Source organism: Larus michahellis, chromosome 7, assembly GCF_964199755.1.
Source record: "Larus michahellis chromosome 7, bLarMic1.1, whole genome shotgun sequence".
NCBI classification, from domain to species: domain Eukaryota; kingdom Metazoa; phylum Chordata; class Aves; order Charadriiformes; family Laridae; genus Larus; species Larus michahellis.
Window position 1 is genome coordinate 35,859,626 of NC_133902.1, and position 21,763 is coordinate 35,881,388.

General features: G+C 37.2%; 1 protein-coding gene across 3 annotated transcripts in view; it reads left to right on the forward strand.

Annotated features, from left to right (window-relative positions):
- The window catches only part of SLC25A12 (solute carrier family 25 member 12), a 51,867-nt gene that overhangs the window by 19,510 nt on the left and 10,594 nt on the right, over positions 1-21,763 (forward strand). For all 3 annotated transcript variants that reach the window (XM_074595408.1, XM_074595406.1, XM_074595407.1), the window contains exons 5-13: positions 2,501-2,640; positions 4,886-5,032; positions 6,093-6,231; positions 7,551-7,644; positions 8,318-8,402; positions 13,332-13,416; positions 13,911-14,069; positions 17,344-17,396; positions 17,590-17,670. In XM_074595408.1, the coding sequence (XP_074451509.1) occupies positions 2,501-2,640; positions 4,886-5,032; positions 6,093-6,231; positions 7,551-7,644; positions 8,318-8,402; positions 13,332-13,416; positions 13,911-14,069; positions 17,344-17,396; positions 17,590-17,670 (983 nt within the window). The remainder of the gene's footprint in view (positions 1-2,500; positions 2,641-4,885; positions 5,033-6,092; positions 6,232-7,550; positions 7,645-8,317; positions 8,403-13,331; positions 13,417-13,910; positions 14,070-17,343; positions 17,397-17,589; positions 17,671-21,763) is intronic.

The following is a 21,763-nucleotide window of genomic DNA, read 5'->3' on the forward strand; positions in this document are numbered from 1 at the left end:
GTTTCATTAACAAGGCCAACATGGAATTAATTAAACATTAGATACAACAGCCCGTTCTAAAACCCAGACTCCTGTAATCCATGCAGTATACATTACTGGTTGTGAGTGGTTGCCTGTGGAATAAAAACGGGTAAGGCACCTCAGTTTTCAGAGAAGCAATAGGCTAATCTGGATTGCATTTTTTAAAGCTAGTTAGCCGCTACTGGGATTCTTCGAGTACCAATACGCTCAACTATCGAATAGAAATTTATTAATTCACTTACCGGTATTATGTGCTGAAGAATCTTGACTTGTGATGTGTTGACAAGTAGTTGTAAATGTTTTTGAGAAGGAAAAATTAGTAGCGTATGAAACCACGTCTTGGTTGTTTTAGTAGTATACAATTAAACGCTTGAATGAGAATTATGAGAAGACCAGGGGCTTAAGTCTCATTAAAAAGAATTGGAAGGTCTGTCTATATGAATATGAATATTTTCTTATAAGAAAAAAGAGACTTTTTTTTTAACTTTTCTCTAAGGTTAAAAGAAGCAATCATCGGAAACAATTGAAAATACAATTTAAATTTTCTGTCTGCTTCAGCACGTTTCTGCCTAAGTTTTCATTAGGAGAACTCGGTGTGCGTTAGAAGTCAGTTTTACAGATGTGCAAGTAGTCAGTAGTCGGCACCGTTTTGTGCGTTAGTAGCCAAGCCGACAGATCCAATTAAGCCGGCCTGTCGTCTGTTCCATCCACAGTTCGGTGCCGTTTTGTGAGCTCCATCGTGAGCTGCACTGATCTGTTTGTGTGTGTGGTACAAGAAGACTCAAGGCAGCCTGGTCAGAAGCTGCAGAGAATCGGTGGTAGGAGGGGAGTTTATATTTACGTCTCCTGGTTCCTTGCTCTCTAGCAATGATGAATGAATCTGCTACAGATAAAACTTTCAAAGGAAGTATGGAAAAATAAAAAAGTTTAGTACTATGTTCTGGGTGCTTTATTTCTCATTTTTTTAACCCTCACCTTGCATATTGATACCAGTGAATAGATATGAGTAGATACGAGTTTTTTTAAGTTTCTTGTTTACCTGAACAACTCCTTTATCCTTAAACCTTGGTTTAAATTGCAGTTTTTTCACTGTAGTCTTTTTTTGACCGTCAAGTTAAATGGCTTACTAGCCATAATCTGCCCTTTGAATATGTAATCCCAAAGTAATTGTGAAGCAGATGATCTAGCCAGGGAATGCTGCTTTGTATGTCCCTGTTGTGAGGCAGTCCCCTGCTTTTCCTCACTGAAGAGATAAAACCATGCAGTGATTTGCCTAGATTTGATCTAGCATTAGTAGAATAGCTATAGCATTGAAAGTATGAATGAACAAGTAGTCCTTTAGCATAGAATAACAAACACATTTACTGCAAATAAATAGCTCTTGATGGAATTAGCAAATTATATTAAAGTTCTCATTGCATTTTGTCTTTTAGCAGAACTGTTTAACATAGAAAAGAGGAGGTGTGTTTTCAGCTAAAATATTTTCTACTTTGTTTTAAATTTAAGCTATATGCCACATTTTATCTTTGTTGCTAGGGGGTTCTAGGTTAGTTGGTAAAAACATCAAGTTGGGTACTTTGAGGTAGATTTTTGAAAAGTGTTCATGTGGTATGGATAGATGTCCAGTTATACTGTTGATGTCGTTGGATAATCTGCACAAAAAGCAGCTTATTGTACAAAACAATATACAGCATTGCATTCACAGCAATGCTGTATATGAATAAAGCATGCCTTTTTTTTCAGGTTAGGTTTTTGACTGAATTCAGATAATACATTTGGCATTGAGATTTCAGTTGTACAGTATACATATGGCGAATTCCATATTCTGAAATGACAGGGTTTTTTTAACTTCATTTAAAAGAGGACATCTCTATCTTCACTTATCTTAAAACCTTTTAATAACTGAGACTACCAATTATGTTTTATAGGATTTGATTTTTGTGCTAAGGCCTTATCAAAAGCTTTTAATAAGGTGCTTTCTGCTGAGTTAATGATATGTTTTAGATGGCATTTCTTATACCTATCTTCAATAGACATATTCAGACAGTGTGATTGTAATAATCAAGTTTCAATCAAACTATACTTAGTATGACAAATATTGCATGAGATTGTAATGCAGGTATTCGTGCTCTTGATAAAGGTCTTAATTTGACTCCTAGCAGAGATGGAGAACCGCTATTGATTTTTATATCAGAATGCAAAATAGCTCTTTTTTGTCATGTATGAGGGAAATTGCTTCTTAATTAAAACTAAATAAAACATTCATACCAAGGTTTTATGCAGTAATACAAAAAGTATCACGTTGTGTCGCAAATGTGTTCTCATACAGGTCTGTAAAGGTTCGGTTAGCAATTATTCTTAACAAACTAAAACACTCCTTAAAACAGCTGCTTAAAACATCATTTGTTTGTATCCTTCCTGGAATGTTTGTAGATTACTGTACCCCAAAGCTCACTTGTTGTTTTTCCCTCTCCCAAAGCAAATGTCAAAGAAATATTTGAACAAACTATTATTCATCATCATATCCCCTTCAACTGGGACTGTGAGTTCATTCGACTGCATTTTGGACATAACAGGAAGAAGCATCTTAACTATTCAGAGTTCACTCAGTTTCTTGAGGTCAGTTATTAACCTTCTTCCAACGTAGAACAGAAATTCATTTTTACACTAATACCATTATAAATTTTGAGCTTATTATGGTAGTGATAATCATTATCTGATACTAATCCTGACGGTTATGATGAACTCTTATTTCTCCATAGCCGTTCTGCAAGCAGTGTGTACTTGTGGTTTAACTTGAATGCCGTCCTATAAAAGAATGGGACTAGATATACTGTTTATGAAATTAACCATTTTACTGATTGTTGTTCAGCTGGATTGAGGGTCTGCTTTTTCTGTCATAGGAATTTAATAGCAAAACTAACCTCTAGCAGGGAAAGATTGCATCTTTAATATAACCAGTTGTTATTAACCATATAACCTCCCATATAGCTGTTTTAGCTTCTTCAACATCTCTTTTAGTTTTATAAGCATTATCCTGATACTTACACTTTTTTTTTCTGTCAATGGCATGCATGCAACCACACATATATTGGTAGTTTGGTCTTAAATGCAGCCAGCTTCGCATGAGGCAAATCTGCTTTTCTGAGACATTGCTGAAGCACCCTCTAGGGATCGGGCTTTAAAGGATCTGGATCCTAGAACTGGACTTTGCTAAGGCAAAAAATTAAAAACATATTACGAATTGAATATGATACTAGAAGGAAGTAAAGGAAGGCATCAGTTATAAAGGATAGAGGAAGAGGAAAGTAGGAGAAATGTACCTTACAATTCATGAGACAGGAGTTAGCAGAATTGTAGGTAGTTGCACTGAATTCCATAAATTAACATGCAGTGCACCTCATGATATTACTTATAGTTTCCCAAAGGAAAATAGATTATGCACTTCTAGAGCTGGCCTCTAGTACAAAATCGTTTTGGACATACTGTCTTAAAAGTAGGGAGTGATAGATGAGCTTTGGTATAATCTGTAATTATTGTCCTGGTTAAAATTAAATCTCGAGCAGATTCTAGAAAAAATGTCGAACTAGATAGGATCTGGCATCTCTATTGTAAATTGAGATACTGGAGTTTGTCACAGGTTTCCAAGGCTGCAGTATAACTTGATGTTACTTTCAAGGAATAAACTGTGTCCTGTGTTTGATACTGCATATTTTAAGTGATATGGCACGAATTTGGGACACTAGTGCAGAAAAAAAATCAGATTGCTAGTGAGAAGAATCTTTATGTTGGGAACCCAGACCAAAGTGATAAATATCTGTTCTATTTTTATTGTTCCAAGATACTGTTATATGAGATACGGTAACCTCTTGCTGTTCTCATATAATAAAACCCCTTAGTAGGGAAGGGTGGTATGGACTGCGGTAATTTCTATATGTATACAAGTTGGATATTGTTGTCCCTCCTTTTACATCACGTTGTTTTTCTTATTTGGTCTAGCAGCATCTTAAGGGCTTTGGGATTTGTATCAGAGCAGGCTTGTTGCACCATGATCTAGAAAACCTTGATCTTGAGGTTATAAGACTTGAGAAATTACTGTACAGGTGATACAAGCTAGATGGTTTGCCCTCTTGTTATTGTCTATCAGAGCATGGTTATTATTTTAGCTGCTTCAGAGGTCTGAATGATAGTTGAATGTGCTTTATTGTTTGCTTGAATACAAGGAAACAACTTTTTCTGGACATAGAATTTACAGCCATCATTATTATCTTGAGGTTAGTTACTGCAGTGTGCTTTATATGAAGGTTTTTACAGATTGTATAGGAGTCTTAAATTGCCTGAAATGAGCCACTGTTTCTGACATTATGGGAGGTAGCTGTTGGGGGCCATCTAAATCTATATTATATAATTTTCTACTGTCCTCCTGTTTATTTTCAAGTACTTTTCAATGAGTTTGATTATAATAGCCCAGTCATATTTCATCTTGGATGTGTAAGAGATCAGCGCACTTTGAGTCTTTAAGATCAATATCCGAAGTTTCTCTAGCAGTTGAGTATTTAATAAAGGAAAAGGTAGCAGACAGGACACAGGTATGTGAAGTTTGTTTCTCAAATCATTTAGTGAAAGTGCATATTTCATTACAGTCGAATTGAGGCTTTTCTTTGACAAAGGAATGGATCTGTGGATAAAATCAGTCTGCAGACTTCTTGTTTTAGTTGAGCTCGTCTTTAAACTACAGTTGTGCTGTGTTCTACGTGCACAGATGTATTGAGGCATACTGTAAGAATCTGAAATTAGCAAAAGTTTTGTGAACGGCGAGTTACAGAATTTGCTTCTGATCTGCTATTTCTGATATTCATTCCAGGAGCTGCAGTCAGAACACGCAAGACAAGCCTTTGCATTGAAGGACAAAAATAAAAGTGGTATGATAACTGGGCTGGACTTCAACGACATCATGGTTACCCTTCGGTCGCATATGCTAACTCCATTTGTGGAAGAAAATTTAGTTTCAGTAAGTGTAAAGAAAAGTGCCTTGAATTCAGCGTTTAATAGTGGTAATATTTTAAGATGTTACTGCTTCTCTCCCACTTTGTCTTCTCCTACCTGTTTCTTACTGCCTTGGTGCTAGAGATTGTCACCTTCCTAACAGAGTGGGGAGGGTGAGACGTGGCAGCACTCCTTGGCTGCAGCAGTGGAAGTTTGGCAGTCTGGTTTACATGCTTAAGGTGCTGTTGGAAGCAGTTTGAGTTAGTCTGCTATACTTTCCGCTGAAGCAGGGCAAACTGTACCTGGCACAGAAAGAACATTCATTTAGGACAAAAGCATCTAATTTTTATATTTGAATATATTGCAGATCTTAAAAGGTAAAGACTATTTACAGTTTTGTCCTTTTATATACTCTTACATTCTTTCATTTTTCATATCAGAATTTGGAAAATCAGTATGTAGATTCTAGAGGTAGAGTGGTTACACTGTGATATTCTGGCAAGGTATGCCAGATACCTGATCTGTAGGTAAAGTAATGACATAAAAGTTATAAACTAAAAGTATACGGTATAAAAAGCATATAGGAATGAAAGTTAGATAAAATATAAAGTAATAACCTTTATCTTACTATTTTACCTATAAATCTTTCCTTGCCTAGAACACTGTCTTCTGTAAAATTTATAGTATCTGCTAACTTTGGACTTGGAAATAAATGGTGGCTGCTGTACATGATACAAGCAGTCAATTAGTGCCTTTATCTGAAGTAGGATTTACATGCATTTCTCTATTAGAAATAGAGACTATTAGAAAAATACTCAGTGACATATTTAGTATGTATATCAGATAACTTGAATAATACTATGATTATTTCCTGATCGTTTCCTGATGTTCAGTTTTTACCAAAAAGTGGTATCCTGTCTAATAATTCTCCCCTCATGTTTCTGTTAAAAATATCTTAAAATTACAGGAATAGAAAGATGTCTTTAATTCTTTCCTTATTTGACCAAATGGATGTTTCTGTAGTTTGTAATAAGCTGTTGTAAAAGGGCTTAAGGCACCTAACTGCATTCGTTTAATTTTTAAAGGTAGCTGGTGGAACTGTTGCACATCAGGTCAGCTTCTCCTTTTTCAATGCATTCAATGCCCTTTTGAATAACATGGATCTTGTTAGGAAGATATACAGTAATATAGCAGGTACAAGAAAAGATGTTGAAGTCACAAAAGGTAAAGTATATTTCCTACATTTTATTAATCTTTTAGTTCTGTCCAGTTTGTAATCTGGTGTTGCATGTGGGTTAAGGCAAGTTAGAAGCTGCAATAGTATGCAAGGTAAGGGCTGCTGTGAAAGTGTTTAAAGAGTGATTTTCATCCTCACAGGTTAGTAATGATTTTCAGGTAGCTCATTAAGGAGAAGAATTGGGATTGTAGCAGGAGCTGTGTTGGCTGTGTTAGTTTGAATGGATAACTGCAAATCAGTGTATTATTGAGGATTTTACCACTCCTTGAAAGGGATGCAAGGGAATGTGATAGAATGGATTAAGTTTGAAAATCCATCATCAATAATGTTTTAGCTCTAGTTACTTTATCCATGATTAAATCTTTTTTAGAAAAATGGTAATAATTTATAACTTCCTAGTGCTTACTTCCCGGAGTGGTTTTATATGTAGTTTTTGTCTGTTAGGACATAGCTAATCCCTGTGCATATGAAAGGTTGTCATATTTCAGTTTTGCCACAGGTGTAAGTGCACTGCTTTTGTAGTCATTTTATGACAGATTTTATCACTGATTTTGTTATGTATATGGACGGGACCAGCCAAGCCTATGTGTGGTAAAAAGCATGCCAGGTTCTTTTTTTTTTTTTTTTTTTTTTTCTTTCTTTGTTTGGCTTACGTTCGTATGCTCGGCATACCTTTCATCCCTAAAGAAGAGCATAACCTCCAAATTGTGCTAACAAATTGCCTAGCAATGTTTTTTGGTGCAGATGCAGAAATGCACCTTGCTTGGATTTGTGTCGTGAAAAAAAGCTACTTTGTTTTCACTGTTCAGAATTGAGTACTGTAGCTGTAGCTTGCCAATTATGTCATGAACATGTCATGTAATTTGGCTAGATGAGTACCTGAGCTTGGGGTCATTCAGAGCTAGCAGAGAAAGAAATCTGGACACGATGGCAATAGATGAGTCAGTTGCCCTGAAAACTGTGCATAATGGACCGTTATTCTGTTGTGTTCTGTTTTGCAGAACTTCAGAAACAAGAATCACAAATTACGGCTGTGCTTTTATTAAGCTTGCCAATATGAGGGGGTTTGTTGACTTTGATGAATTCTTACCGTAACTCAAAGTTGTGGAGTCAGACTTGCCCTGTGTTGAAAAGGCCTGTTTCGTGATAGATGTTCTCCTACAGATCTCTTTTCCCTTTGCATTATGGATTTTGCCTCTTGGTGATAGATTTCATTTTTATGATATTAAAGTTGCTTGTGAGCATTTAAATAGGAAATTTGACAAATAACACAATTGTTTTATTTCTCTTTCCCTTTTAAATTCAGAGGAATTTACCCACTCTGCAATTCGATTTGGACAAGTTACACCCCTGGAAATAGATATTCTCTACCAACTTGCAGATTTATACAGTGTCACTGGGTAACATAATGATTAATTGTATAATTTTAAAATCATTAGTTTACTGTTTTTTTTGTTGTTGTGTGAAAACTACTCATTTTCATCTTAATTTTAAAATGTTGTGTGTTCCATTTTATTTCATTACAGTAATTTTATTCAATGTAAACTGACTGGTGTATGCATGGGTTTTGTAAATGAATGGTGTGTATCAAGCACAATTATTAATTTTCATATTATAGGTATACATATAAAATAGAAAAATACATTACAGTAGTCCCAAATGGCTACAACACACTGGTATTATTAAGTATTGATGATGTTTTGCATGGATCTTTAACGCATGTGAAATCTTAGGTAGGAATACCTAGAAATAATTTAATTTGTGTATTATATCCCTTGTTGCTAGTAATTAAGAACTTGCTTCTGAATAATCCAAGCTCCCTTTATCTCCCCTTGTGAGCTACAAGAAGAGAATGCCCTTCTAACTCCAAGGATTCTTTATTGCAGTGCAGCAGACTACTTAGATGTGCATTCAATTATGACAAGTGTTTTTTTTTTAAACTCAGGATGTGTTCTGTGGGGTGTGGCCAGGAATATTATATATATACACTATACTGGTATACTATATATACACTAATGTATCTGTTTGATGTTTTATCTAACAGTTATTTACTTTTTTCTGCCTTGTGTAAAGGCGCTTAACTTTGGCAGATATTGAGAGAATAGCACCACTGGCTGAAGGTGCATTACCTTACAACTTGGCAGAACTCCAGAGGCAGGTAGGTAACAGTGATCTATACAACAAAATTGTTGAAGTTAACTGAATGTTTACAGGTATTTGCGTATGAAAAATAAGAATAATGCACTTTAAACAGATTCCTAACAAGTGAAACGTGCTGTGTATATTGCTATAAGGACAGAAATGGGGCAGACTACTGAGTATGTGTCTAAACAAAATAGTAGATGTCACATTGAAGGATGGCCTGTTGAGATATGAGCACGTAGAGATACTTGGATTCCTTGCTGTGAATACATTTGTTCACTCCTGAAAAGGCCTTTCACTTCACTAAGTAATCTAACCGTGTAACTATAAAATTATTTTTAGATAGTAAAAAAATATGAGTATTAAATGCAAGTCTTATTAATGTGTTCTTTTTTGAAAAATTAGATTAAATGATGGGCTTAACTTTTTAGCTAAAACGATCATTGAATTTTACTGTACTTGTTGGCTATCTGACCTAGACAATAGAAGGGGGATTCAAATTTATTGGGACTGATGAAAAGGATAGAATTAGAAGATGTAAAATATCTCAGTAGAATCTTAACCCTCTATTTCACCAGACCTTTACATTCACGTTTGCTAGCTTTGCTTTTGTCATAGTTTCCATATTAAACATACGCATGTATAGTACAGCATAAGAGTCCCAGACTGTGCAGTAGGATTTTGAATAGATATTGTTTCTTACTTCGATGGCTCTTTTTACAACTGTAAGAACCAAAGATTTAGGACTTTCCACCACAGTTACTGGGTACCATACTGCACACTTACAAGCGTATAGCTTGCAAGTCTGTGTTAAAAACAAATCTAGATTTTGGGGGGCTTATCTTCACTATATTTTTGGTTCAACCTCTGACAGGTTTTCTTTTGCAGACAGATCTGTCTAATGCTAGTTAAACTGTGGATTAAATGTTATCTTGACCTTCATCTATAGTTGAACCTTAGAGCAGTACTCTGATACTGAAGCTCCATTCTGTTCCATTACAGATATATTCCAGGGAAGCCCTTTTGTAGGTGACTGCTCTCATGAGAGTAGTTCAGGGGGAATTAACTATTAATAATGTAAAGATAATGACACACTCGAGAAAATCCTTGAAACAGCTACACCACAGATTCAGAAAGCAGACTTACAAACATGGTGAATTACATGGTTGCATAATCATAAAATACATAGGCCAGTTGCACTTTGGTGTTTATTATGCAAAACAAAACAAAAATAGGATCTGGTCTTAAAAGTTTCTAATGCACAATCTTTTATTATTACTGTTAGAACTTCATGAGAAATTGTAATTCCACACAGAGCCGTATGTTCTTGAGTAAGATTTACAATAAAATAGAATAGCGTTGATCTGAACCAGCACATTTTGCTCCAAGGATGTCTCCACATCCCCTCTCCCTCTTTAATAGACAAAGGGAAGTAGGATATCTAATTCTTAGGATCTTATATGAGCATATCCCTTAGTTCTGACTAGGGGATCTTTGTGTATTCAGTAGATAAATATAGTTTTTCGTCCTGAAGGTTCCCATTTTCTTACAATGTCTGAACAACTCCAATGCTCTCTCTTTCAGTCCGTGTTAAAAGTTCATGGGTCGCCTATCAGGACATCCAAGGGCTCCGATTCTCAATGGGCATAGCCTGGCTTGGGCTGGGTTCTGCTCCCAGCTGCCCAACACCTCACTTGGTAGGCAGGCGGCTGAGCTTCTTACGAATCAGCTGCTCAACAGCCACATCTTGCAGCTCAGCACTTAGGGCAATCTGATGCTGCTCATGAGTCGTGTTAAAATGCTGCTCCTGAATTGCAGTGATTCAGCGACTGATTCCCAAGGAGCCTGGCCATCTGGGCCCTCGGGGCAGGAGGACATGCAGCTGGCAGCGATACCTATGATGTCAGGCATTCCAAGCTAAACTGTCTCCCGTAAGGTGAAATTCAGATTCTGTACCCTGGTGATGCCAGTGACAGACAGTACTGCTGCAGGGTGGTCTGAGATAAAGCGGCAGCGCCGTGCTAAAATCGCCTGTGCCTTGTTTGCCACGTGACTGTCCTGTATTTGCCAGTGGTTGAGGGGTCCCAGGATTCTCTCTGAAAATGAAAGCTTGTGTTTGTGAAGCTTTTTATTTCTTAGCTCACTTTTTACGCATACTGCAAAGAGGTTCCTTTCAACAGTTATATCCACTACAAAATCTAGGATATGTATCAGTGACAGGAAAATCTTGAATTGGTTCAACTGCTACAGTTGAAAAATTGTCCTGTATGGAATATAGCAAGTCTTCCATACGTGAGACTTTGAGTGTATTTTGGTTACTGTTATTACAGGTGGATTTGATCATTCAGTTCTCTTTCAAACAAATCGGTCTGAAACGCAGTGTCTGGTCTGTGCTTAATGTTACCACTCTGTTGTCCTCAGGCAATTAGGTATATCTGAGCCAATGAATTAAGTGTCCAAAACCCATTTAGTGGTAACAGTCTTCCTGTGGATTCCTGAAGACAAGGATGATGGGATGGATCGATACAGAAATGTACTCTTTTCACACTCATAGTACATTATATTTTCATCCTATTCTACATTCTGTGTTAAGAGAGGACAGCAGAAAGCAAAATAATTTCATTTTCTTTGTTTTATAAGGAACAGTCTTTTACTAGGCCTTATCCTAAGCGAACCTTACATTACCTTATTTAACTGTGTTGATAAAATGAGAGTTATCCCTTTGTGGAAGAGAGACTATCATTCCAGTGAGGTCCAGCTGTCCCTGGAAAAGGAAAACAAGTCTGTAATCACTTTTATGTGACTTTAAAATTCCCTCTTAAAGGAAAATCTAAATTTTTACATAAACTCACTCTATCTTTGTAGATTTGGTGGAAGCGGAAATTAGCCTGCTTTCAACCATGTTTACTTTATTGTCAGTTTTTTCATTGTGTGAGGTTTTCTTAAAGCCTAGCAGCTGAATATCCTATGGGGATGACAGCTACAGTAATTTTCTGTTTATAAATATTCATGATTTGAAAGCCATAGCATTAATTACATTCATTTACATATCCATCTGAACACACAAGTAAACTGCAAACTTTGTGGACACTTATTTAATAATATAAAAGTGCCATTTACTTCACAAAGAACTTGATTTTTAACATCCAGTGATGTATTCATTAAGATTAATGTCTGAATGTAATGATTGGATTTTGATGAGAACTCTGTGAAGCTTAGAAGAGAAAGAATAACCTTAAAACAGCTAAAAGGAAGCAGGTGTGTTAAACTAGGAGAAAATTTTTGTGGAATGAAGAACCAGTCCTGCCTCTAAGCCTTTTTTGGGTATTATTATTGCATGTGTCTTTTATTTACGTGAATCAAAAGAAATATCTCTGTGTTTTAGACATTTTTTTGTGGTTATTTTGTTTTTATTGTGGGATTTTGTTTTTTTTTAGATCAGGAAAATTTAGTGTTTTGAGACTAGTGAAGCCATTCTTCAGATTTAATGCTTCCATTTGCTTGTGGAGGCAATACATTTGACTTATGCTTTTTTTTTTTTTTTATGCTGGTCCACGTCTGCAGATTGTAATTTTGGTGCTAGCCAGAATTTCTCTGTAAATCTATATCGTTGGGGGAGGAAAATGTCTTGTGTAAGGAAATGGTGGCAACTGTATCTTTTTTCTTCTGCGGAAAAACTGTGTAAAAAATAATTAATGTTTTTTTACATGTAATGATCCCATCTCAATCGCATAGGCTTTTGTCCTGCGTTGTGTACATACAGTGTAACATTATGCAATAAAGGCAGGTTTTTGCCCATCCCGTGTAATACCAGACCAAACAAGAGTAGCTTATGCTGAGGTACATGCTGTCTTTCTGTGCCTATTCCACTTTCCAGAGCTTCGATAAGCTGAACGTAACTTAGTGAAATAGCCTTGGTGAGTTAGCTGTGAAATGTGCGTGTGATAATCTTCATGGGGAATTCGCAATGTGCGTCAGAGCAAAGCCTCCTGTAGCAGTCTGAGGTCTGTACGCGTTCCAGCTGTGCTGTGCGGAGCACATCTGCTAATGGTACAGGGCGCTTTGAAGAAAAACAGGTTTGTGTTTGGGAGATAGGCTTTAGTATCTGCTTTAATATGGGATTTAACAGTTAATATCTTGGCCACTTATATAGCCCAGACAAGTTATAGTGCATCACATAAATTCTTCTCTAATCCACTTATTTGTGTTTGGAAGAAAATTTGGCTCATCTTGCATACTTTATATAGTGCAAGTTTGTGACAATTACATCTTGTTTATCAGTTACCTTGTTTCTAATAACCGTCTAATAATATTAGTGTCTGCAAATATTTTCTGTGCAGGCTTTTATTTATTTAAAGCACTAGTACATTTATAGTAGCGTACGTGATTGAAGTGAGAGGTCATCATAGCTGTAAATTATCAACTACCTGAAAAAGTCTTGCGGAGAACACTTTGGGAAATAACTGACTTTTTGCTTGTTTTGAAGACATGAGATGTCATGTTTATGCTATGTATTAATATATATATATAATCTTAAAATATACCTCATGCTGATAGATGCTGTCTGTGAGATACTGAATTCCTTTCAAGATACCGAATTTTATGAGCCAAAAGTGGGTTCCGTGCCTTACAAATTCAAAGGCAACAGAATGAAAAGTAGCAAAGTTGATCTGAGTTTCTGTCTGCTTTTTCTTGACCATAGTTGTTTCAGTTATACTAGGAATATGTAAGGAAGAATATTTTCTGAATGGAGTATTTGAAAAATGTGTTTCATTCATTAGGTGTAATGGAAGTTATACAGTAATTTTTTTTTCCCTCCACAGCATGAAGCTACCAATTTTTATCAGATTCTTTCTGTAATGTTACAAAAGCCAATTCACCGGCATCTTTGTTTTCCCATGCAGATTTTCAAGCAATTTTTTTTTCTTTTCTTTTCCTCACACAGCAATCTTTTGGAGAGTTAGGCAGGCCTATCTGGCTCCAGGTAGCTGAGTCAGCTTACAGGTTCACTTTGGGCTCAATCGCTGGAGGTGAGTGGTGTTTCTGTTTTCTGTTTTCAAGCTTGGGTTAGTTTAACACTTTCTTGCCAGACTACTTGATCTCGTCTAAGGTGTATTTCTTGGTTATATACACATGAAGAATTGGAGAGTGGAACCGCTTTTCGTTGTGCTGTGCCATGCCCTTTTTTTTTTTCTCTATCACTTCTGTTCTAGTATCCCTCCACAGTCCTCTGAAACTCTACTCCAGCAATGAATTTCTTTACTGGTAATTCAGATTGCTTCTTTTCCTAATTGTTTTTTTTTTGTTCTGTGCACCTTGTTTTATGTAATAGTATAATCCATTCTCCTGGAGACGTTTTTTCTAGATTTTCAGCATTGTCCTTTCTTACTTCCAACATATCAGAGATCTTACCAGTTTATATATTCTTTGTGTTTAAATAAATGTTTTAGAAAGTCATCATAAGAGTTATGTACTACACCAACAAGGCTGATGCAGAAATAATACTTCAAATGCTTTCTTACAGCTGTTGGTGCTACTGCGGTGTATCCCATAGACCTGGTGAAAACTCGTATGCAGAATCAACGCACCACTGGTTCAGTCGTAGGAGAGTTGATGTATAAAAACAGCTTTGACTGCTTTAAAAAGGTTTTGCGTTTTGAAGGCTTTTTTGGTCTTTACAGAGGTAGGTGAATAAAATATTTATCTCTCTCTCAAGTTGGGGATTTTCTGCCTTTTTTTTTTTAATACATCAACAGCTGGTTTCTTATGGGAAAACCAGGAAATTGGTATTTTGCTTCTGTTTCATAGGGCAGAATATTTATCTTACCTTGAGCACTGTTCATCATAAACAATTGCTGGGAAAAACTGCTCATTCTTTTGTTGTTACTCATTTGCTCCTTGCTGCTTAGGTTGTTTAAAGTGCTAATTTCTGAGTGGTGAGTGTGGTGGGCGTGATTGTTGTCTCTCAAACTAAGGATTGTAACTTTTGGCCAGGGGCAGACATCAGGAGCAGATTAGCATACGAGGAATAAAACTCCATTTTATTGCAAATATTTTTTGTTAAGAGATGACAGACAGTCATTTTGAAATGTGCCTGTTAAACTGGATGCCAGATCTTATGCCTCATACTTCCGCAGGTGGTGGGACTTGTTTTATGGTTTTATGCTGCGAACAAGAAATTGCATCCTGCTGTTGTATTAATGTTGCTGTGTTTTACTTTAAAATATATACAGTGGAACTCATAAAAGTTGTAATTTAAAAAAAGAAAAAAACCTCCCCTAAAATACAGGTTAAGAATCCAAAGCAGCTTTTTATCAGTTTTATCAGTTAGATTGAAAGCTATCTTGTATCTTGTTTTAGCTTAGGAGAAGATTCTGAAAGGGTTTTTATGACATCAATAAGGTGACTTACATAGAGGGTACATGGCAGCCAGTCCTCTGAAATTGCTATTTAGTTGAATTATCTATTTTCAACTGTCATTTCACATAACTTCATGAAGTGCACAATTTTCATAAGGATCAGTAAGGTATTTATTAATTGGCACACTTTTTTTCTTTTTTAGTTGGAGCAAAGTCACTCACTTCTGTAATGGTCACAGCCTTTTTTTCCGCTTTGCAATGCGTTCTCTTGATAAAGACATTGGACAGTGTCCTTTTAAGGACAGTATCGGAGAAGTTTTTGCATGTGATAGTCTGTGGATACTGGCTGAAGAGGTTTGTTGTAATCTTAGAGGATTTTGCTGTGCAAGTGAGTAGAGGGAGGAATATGTCAGTGAAAACGTTAATGAAATAGCTGCAATCTTTGTAAATTATATCTTACTGGTAAATTGGCTTCCTTTTTTGTTGCTAAATCTTTCGCAAAAGCAAATACTCCTTGAGTTAAGTTTATGACCTCTCTTTCTACAGTGCTATTCTACAGTACTCTTTTCTTTCTCTTCCTGACCCTCCCAACCACATGTTTTTGCACAGCAGCTTCTAAAACTGATAATTTGTTATTTTTATTTTTGTTTTCTAACCTTTCTCAAACACTTCGAAATCAAGGCTGATTCCATTGATGGAGTCAGCAATGCTTTACACTTGAGGAAGAATTAATTGTTTGAAAGAACGTCAGCTTGTTAAACTTTTTAATAGTCTTTTTAATAATTGTCTTTTAAGATTGTTTAGCATAAGAAATTAATGTAGTTGTTTTGAAAATGTTAATGGTCAGTACATTAATAGGGTCTTGGACTCTCAGAATTAGATGGTCTGTGGAAGTATATTAAACTAAACAACAGAAGCATTTATGGAGTTGACTGTGGGTGTCTTACTGGGTTTTTATATTCTTGAACTAGATTATCCTAATTATATTGTAATGTAACGGTAGAATGTAATCGTTTACCGCAGTTTAAAAAAAAATAGATCTGAATGCATACTGGAGAGTTCACTTTTAAAATAAAAACTTACAATTTTTGGTCAAGAAAATTATGACACTTTTGAGTCCTGCCATCCAGCTTCAGAACTAATGAAGTATCTTCTAAGGTCTCTCACCAGACCATGCAGGTTCCTGACTTCCCTGGCACACCAAATATGTGTGCCCAACAAGTTCAGCTGCATTAAAGGGAATGGGGGGGGATTGTCTTGTGGTGTTTTGTCTGGTACTTTTGGGTTTTAAAGCCTTGTAGGCACTGCAGAGCTGGATTTTCTTTTCATGGTAGATCACAGATTCAGGCTGGGAGGGCAGCATTACTTATTGTCAACCTTTCTTTGTATTTAATAACTACCTTTCCTCAGCATAGTAAGTCTGGAGATCACACAGAAAGTACTGGGTTGGAAAAAACCACTACACTGCATATATTAACTGCTGCACTTTCTATTTAGGTGTGTTTGCTCTGAGCTTCCTTTTAAGGAAGTAGTATAAAAATTCTGCAGGCTGAGTACTTTTGGTAATTTTGAACATTTTTTAAATGAACTTTTAGCTATTATTCTTTTCACTTAACAGATAGTGAAAAACTGCATCGATACAGTTTTGTTGCTGTTATCTGATATTTGATATAATTAGCATGGGATTTTTTGTTAGTTAACTGGCAAACACTTTTGACAAACTTATATTCCCTAACCATGGAATAACATTGGGAAGTGAACACTTCAAATAAAAATAAGCCTTTTAAGTTTTATAATCTATATATATGCCAGAATGACTGTGGAGAAAATGGATTTAAAAATAACAGATGCTGTTATAATCTTGTGTGTTAGGAAGTTAAGACTGCCATCTACTGATTTTTTTCTTAAACCTATTAGTTCCTAGGAAAGCATATGTGCTTTCGTCAAATGGCAGTTCGTTTTGATAGTAGCTATTTTCCAGAAGCAAGTGCCTTTTCAAAATCGGTTCTGTCCACTAATACTTCCTTTTGGTGAGATAAAAAATGCTTAATAGTAATAGGGTTTAAAGAAGTTCATTCTACCATGTTGGACTGAAGAAGAGAAAATCCTTTATATCCTTAGTTGACTGGAGCCTTCAGAAAACTCGGGTTAGTGAGTCAAGTAGAAATGAGTTGATAATTTATCATATTCGTGTATATCTCACAATTATTCTTCTATTTTAAAAAGTAATTGCAAGCTTTATGGGGAAAATAATATTAAGGGGCTAAAAAAGTCAAATGAACTCTTAGGTAGTAGATATATCCAAGGTGTATGTTCAGTCCTTACCCTTTTTTTCCTTCTGTACAGCAACAGCATCAGGCTTGACTTGGTTGTGGAAGGCAGATCTGGTCACCCTTTTCATTACCATTTTCAACAGAACTCTTAATATAAAACTGTATTGGTATGAATAAGCAGTGCTCTAGCAGCATGACTAACATAAATGCCATCCAGCTCAAAGGATATCCCATGTGCAGAAAGGCATTTCTGTAGAGCTCTTATGAAATACTAGTTTCTGTATTAGGAAGATAATGTTGCCTTATGATGTCTTTGTTTCTATAGGCTTGTTACCACAGCTGATAGGTGTTGCTCCAGAAAAGGCTATTAAGCTGACTGTACGTATCTTTTTTTTTTTTTTTCCCTGGCATCCTTTTGTTTGTTAACATACACAGGATTTATTTCCTAAAATGTGTGAAAGATGACCACTTACAAGCACTCTTATACATATGGTTACAGATGTACTTGATATATGTTAGTAAGGAGGAAAAATACCTTAAAATTGTGTGTAATGTATTGTATCTTTATTAGGTTAATGACTTTGTCAGAGACAAATTTACTAAGAAAGATGGTTCCATTCCACTCCCCGCAGAGGTCCTTGCTGGAGGCTGTGTAAGTATCAGTCCTGTATTCCCAGGAAAAATTGATTCTCAGTCACATCTAGCATGGTTGGAATGACAGTTAATGGGTGTGCTTTGTTGATTTGAAGAGAACTGTTCTTTTTTTCACCCAGTCACAGGAACGAAAAAAAAAAAGTACTCTTTCTGTTTGGAAAGCTTTGCATGTTTCTGAGTTGAGTTCCCTTGGAATGACATGCTTGAACAACTTCTTTTGGCCCAGTTTCTAACTTTCAGTTTCAGCAGTGGTTTTATTGACAAAAGGCTAAAGAGAGGGTGCTTCTTCTCCCTTTCCATACTTTGGCTCAGCTTGTCGTTCATGGTTAGTTTGGAAAGATACAGGTTGCCCTTGCAAATGGATTATAGAGATCATGTTTGAGTTTCCTTTGGTGGGGGAGCGTAGCTAGAATAGTTTAAAAAATCTATTTTGTGCTGAAGATTTAAAGAAAGTAAAAAGATACATTCTTCAACTTGCTATATGTGATAGTTTTCTGTTTGTGAAGATGTGGAAAAACTGAGCTGTGTAGTCTTATCTTTCGGATAACAGGTATGAGTGAATTTTATGTTTAAATGACTTTGTATAAAATGTAGCTACATTTTTCCTGATGCTAACTACATCCATCAGCTAAATGCGGTTCAAAACCAAACTGTGTTTTCATTGAGATTGAGGGCTGTAATTCAGTGGATTTATCAGCAATCAGTTAGAGGTTTGAATTGATATTGATAATAGATTTTTTTTTTTTTTTGGTTTTTCACATTGGCTAATTTCATTTGTGGGATTCCCCAACAGTTGTTAACCCTATAAAGTGTTTAAGGCTTGAGTTAGGTTTCTTTTGTAGTGGAGAACACTAATAACTTCCAGTCGAGTAGGCTGACAGGCTGGTATAAAACCTCCTCAGCTTACAACAAAACCTGGGGCAGAAGGGTTGTTGACCTCTACAAACTTTTAATTCAAAGAAGCAGCCCTGAAGGGAGGCTGCGTATAGTTCTGCCTGATTGAATTTGGCAGCCTGGTACATGCTTGAGTCTTCACCTGTCAGCGTACAAAGTTTATTTTCTGAGAAATGTGAGAAAGCAGCTGTGATGTATAGCTAGCAAAAGACTAACCTTTTTTTCTGGAAAGCTCAATAACACGGGAGGCACATACAGGTCATTTATAACAGAAGTGAATGTAATTCACTAGTGTTTTGCTCTGTGCTGTGATTGAATTTGTAATTAAAATCAAACGTCTGATAATCAGTTTTATTTTTCACACTCTTTTGTACTGAAATGTATAATACTAAATTCAATCTACAATAGAGGCTTTCCCACTTCCTGGTAGGTACTCCTTTTTCAAAATAACTTCATTGTCTTTCTGTAGTGAACATGCAAAAATTGGGGAGATACCTGAGTTTCAGATCAGCTTTCAGAAATTCGGATGTTTCTGTGAAGCTGAGCAGATTTATAATCTGTCCAAACACAACCCTTTCTGCTAGCTAACTGTTTTACCTGATATTCTCATATCCTTTTCCAAGATACTATTTATCTGGGAGAATTTTTAACAAAGTGGGCCTTTGTAGAAGAGGAGTTGGCCACAGCTTAGCAACCTCACGGATGTTAATTTTTTTGCAGCCTCCTCTGGACCATCTGATATTTTACCAGTTGATGGCTTTTCTGTCCGTACTGCTGCTTAGTTCCGTTTTAGCAATTTCACTTCTTCCTAACTACCAGAATCTTTATTTGGAAGCCTATAAACTTTATTCTAAAAGTCTGAAAGTATCAGTTGACTAAAGCAATAGCAAGTTGATATGTAAGTCTTTGCCTTTTCATCCTTAGTCCTTTTCATCCTCATTGTGACAGCAGTTTTCTGTGTTGACTTGCTTGGAAATAGTGTTGATCTTCACACTTCAGGTGTTCATTGTATGCTGGTTTTCTGCAAAATATTATGAGACGTAACCAACAGTTACAGCCGAGTAAGTGCCACAAGTAAGCTTAGTCCATTTCTATATGGGTGGGCACCAAGACTTTCTGTTAAGTTGATGCTACCCTTCTTCTTTGTTTTTCCTTTATTCTGTTTCCTTTATTTCTGTTCTATTTCCTTTATTGCCCCATCCCTGGAGGTGTTCAAGGCCAGGCTGGATGGGGCTTTGAGCAGCCTGGTCTGGTGGGAGGCGTCCCTGCCCAGGGCAGGGGCTTGGAACTAGATGATCTTTAAGGTCCCTTCCAACTCTAACCATTCTGTGATTCTATTCTTTCACTCTCTGTTAGTACAAAATGATAGGTGACTGCGGGACTGTTTAGGTTTTATATATGCCAGAATTATTTTCAGCATCTGGCTTTGGGTAACTTGTTTTTTTGTGGCTTTTCTTTATTGTTCAACACAAATATTTTGCTAATAGGATGCTATAAATATAGGCTAAATTCAAAACATGCTTTTCACCTTGTGATAACATGAGAAGAAACAGCATTATGCCTGTCTGTAGTTCTCAGAGATGTACTTACTACTATCTCTGACCATCACTTGCCTGTGTTTACTGTTATGCTTTGTTCTGATTAACAGGAATAATGCACTTTTTCATAATTTCTGGTATGGAACTGGTAGTGGATAAGCAAGCCATATTTTCAGCCATTTTATAGAGTTTCCAGCAGAGGCCTTCCTGACCTTTGAAGGCCCACCCTCTTGCGAGCCGTACAAAAGCACATTGTGCATGCCACAGTCCTCAGCCGGGAACAAAACAAATTCTTGTGAGGAAGCGGAGGCAGCTTGGGAAAGGCTTCAGCAGACCCAGCAAATTCCCCTCTCTGGATGGCAGTGCCATATCAAAGCCTACGTATGGTGTTACAGTCTTGTAAGACCCACACAGAAGGACAGGTGAAACCTTTGACATTAAGAGAGTAGTGATTCAAGAGAGCCCGTGTGGGCTGTTCCGTATCCCCAGCTCTGGAGCGTCTGCAAGAAGCACTATACCGTCCAGCAAAGGGGCTGCCCACAGACATGTGCCTCCTCCAGAAACAGTAACTCCGAGAGACTGGATCTCTTTGGCCAAAATCTTATTTCTTGGGCTCCAATTATTCTCAGCTCTTGTAAGGTTACGGAATGAACTCCCCTTCCCAGTCAGAGGAAATGTCTTCATTCTCACAGCCGTTAACAAAGGCATCCGCCCAGGCAGTGGCCCGTTTCTGTGGTCAGCTTGCCTGGCTGTTGTCTTTCCTTCCTTACTGCAGGGCAGGGACCTCCCGCAGGCAGCCCCTGCCCTGTGCTCCTTGAAACCTACCTGCTAGCCGCTGGGCAATGTAAATGTCATTGGGAAGTGTGGGGTCTGCTCTGTCAGAGCCCAAATACTCCCAGCTGCTCCCAAGCTGTAGCCGTATTTGAAGTCTGCAGAACAGCTACGGGGGGCAGCTCAGTTACAGCGGTCAGGTCATACCTGTCAGTGAAAGGGCTCTGGTCCCTGATGGGTGAAACTGATACCCCATCTTCCTACCTTCCCCAGAGGATGCTGGTTCCTTAATCATCAACAGCACCATCCGCACTTAAGCATGTTCAGAGCAAACAATTTCTTTCCCTACTGTTACTGTAATTAATTGAATTACATTTCATTGTAATTCAGTGATTAGCCCGCGTTCCAGCCTTTGGAGTTTTCAGCCACCGTTAGCTTTGAGTTGCAGGGGCACCAAGTGAGGCTTCGGCAATGCTTTCCTGCGTCCCGAGAGCAGCTGGGGAATCGGAGAGCGCGTACCTGGTATGGACAGTGCTTCACAAAGGAGCTTACAGGCATGACGCACGTGAGCACACGGAGAAGGGCAAGGTGCCGCAGGGCAACTGCTCGCCCTCAGTTGGGAAGCGGTGTTGAAGTAGACATTTAATGCTTGTAAATGGTTCATAACTACTGTTACCGTAGACAAAGGTGCTGTGATTTGAAGCTGTAATTCCTGTGAGTCACACAGCAAAAAAAATGGATTCTTCCCATGAATGCAGTGGGCACGGTGCTTAGCAATTTGAATGGATGAATCCTCTTTCATCAGAAAAGAGGTTTCCAATTCATGCCGCAGGGAGGAAGAGGATGTGGGGTGCCAGACAGAAAGGATCTAAGAAAACCCTTCTTGGA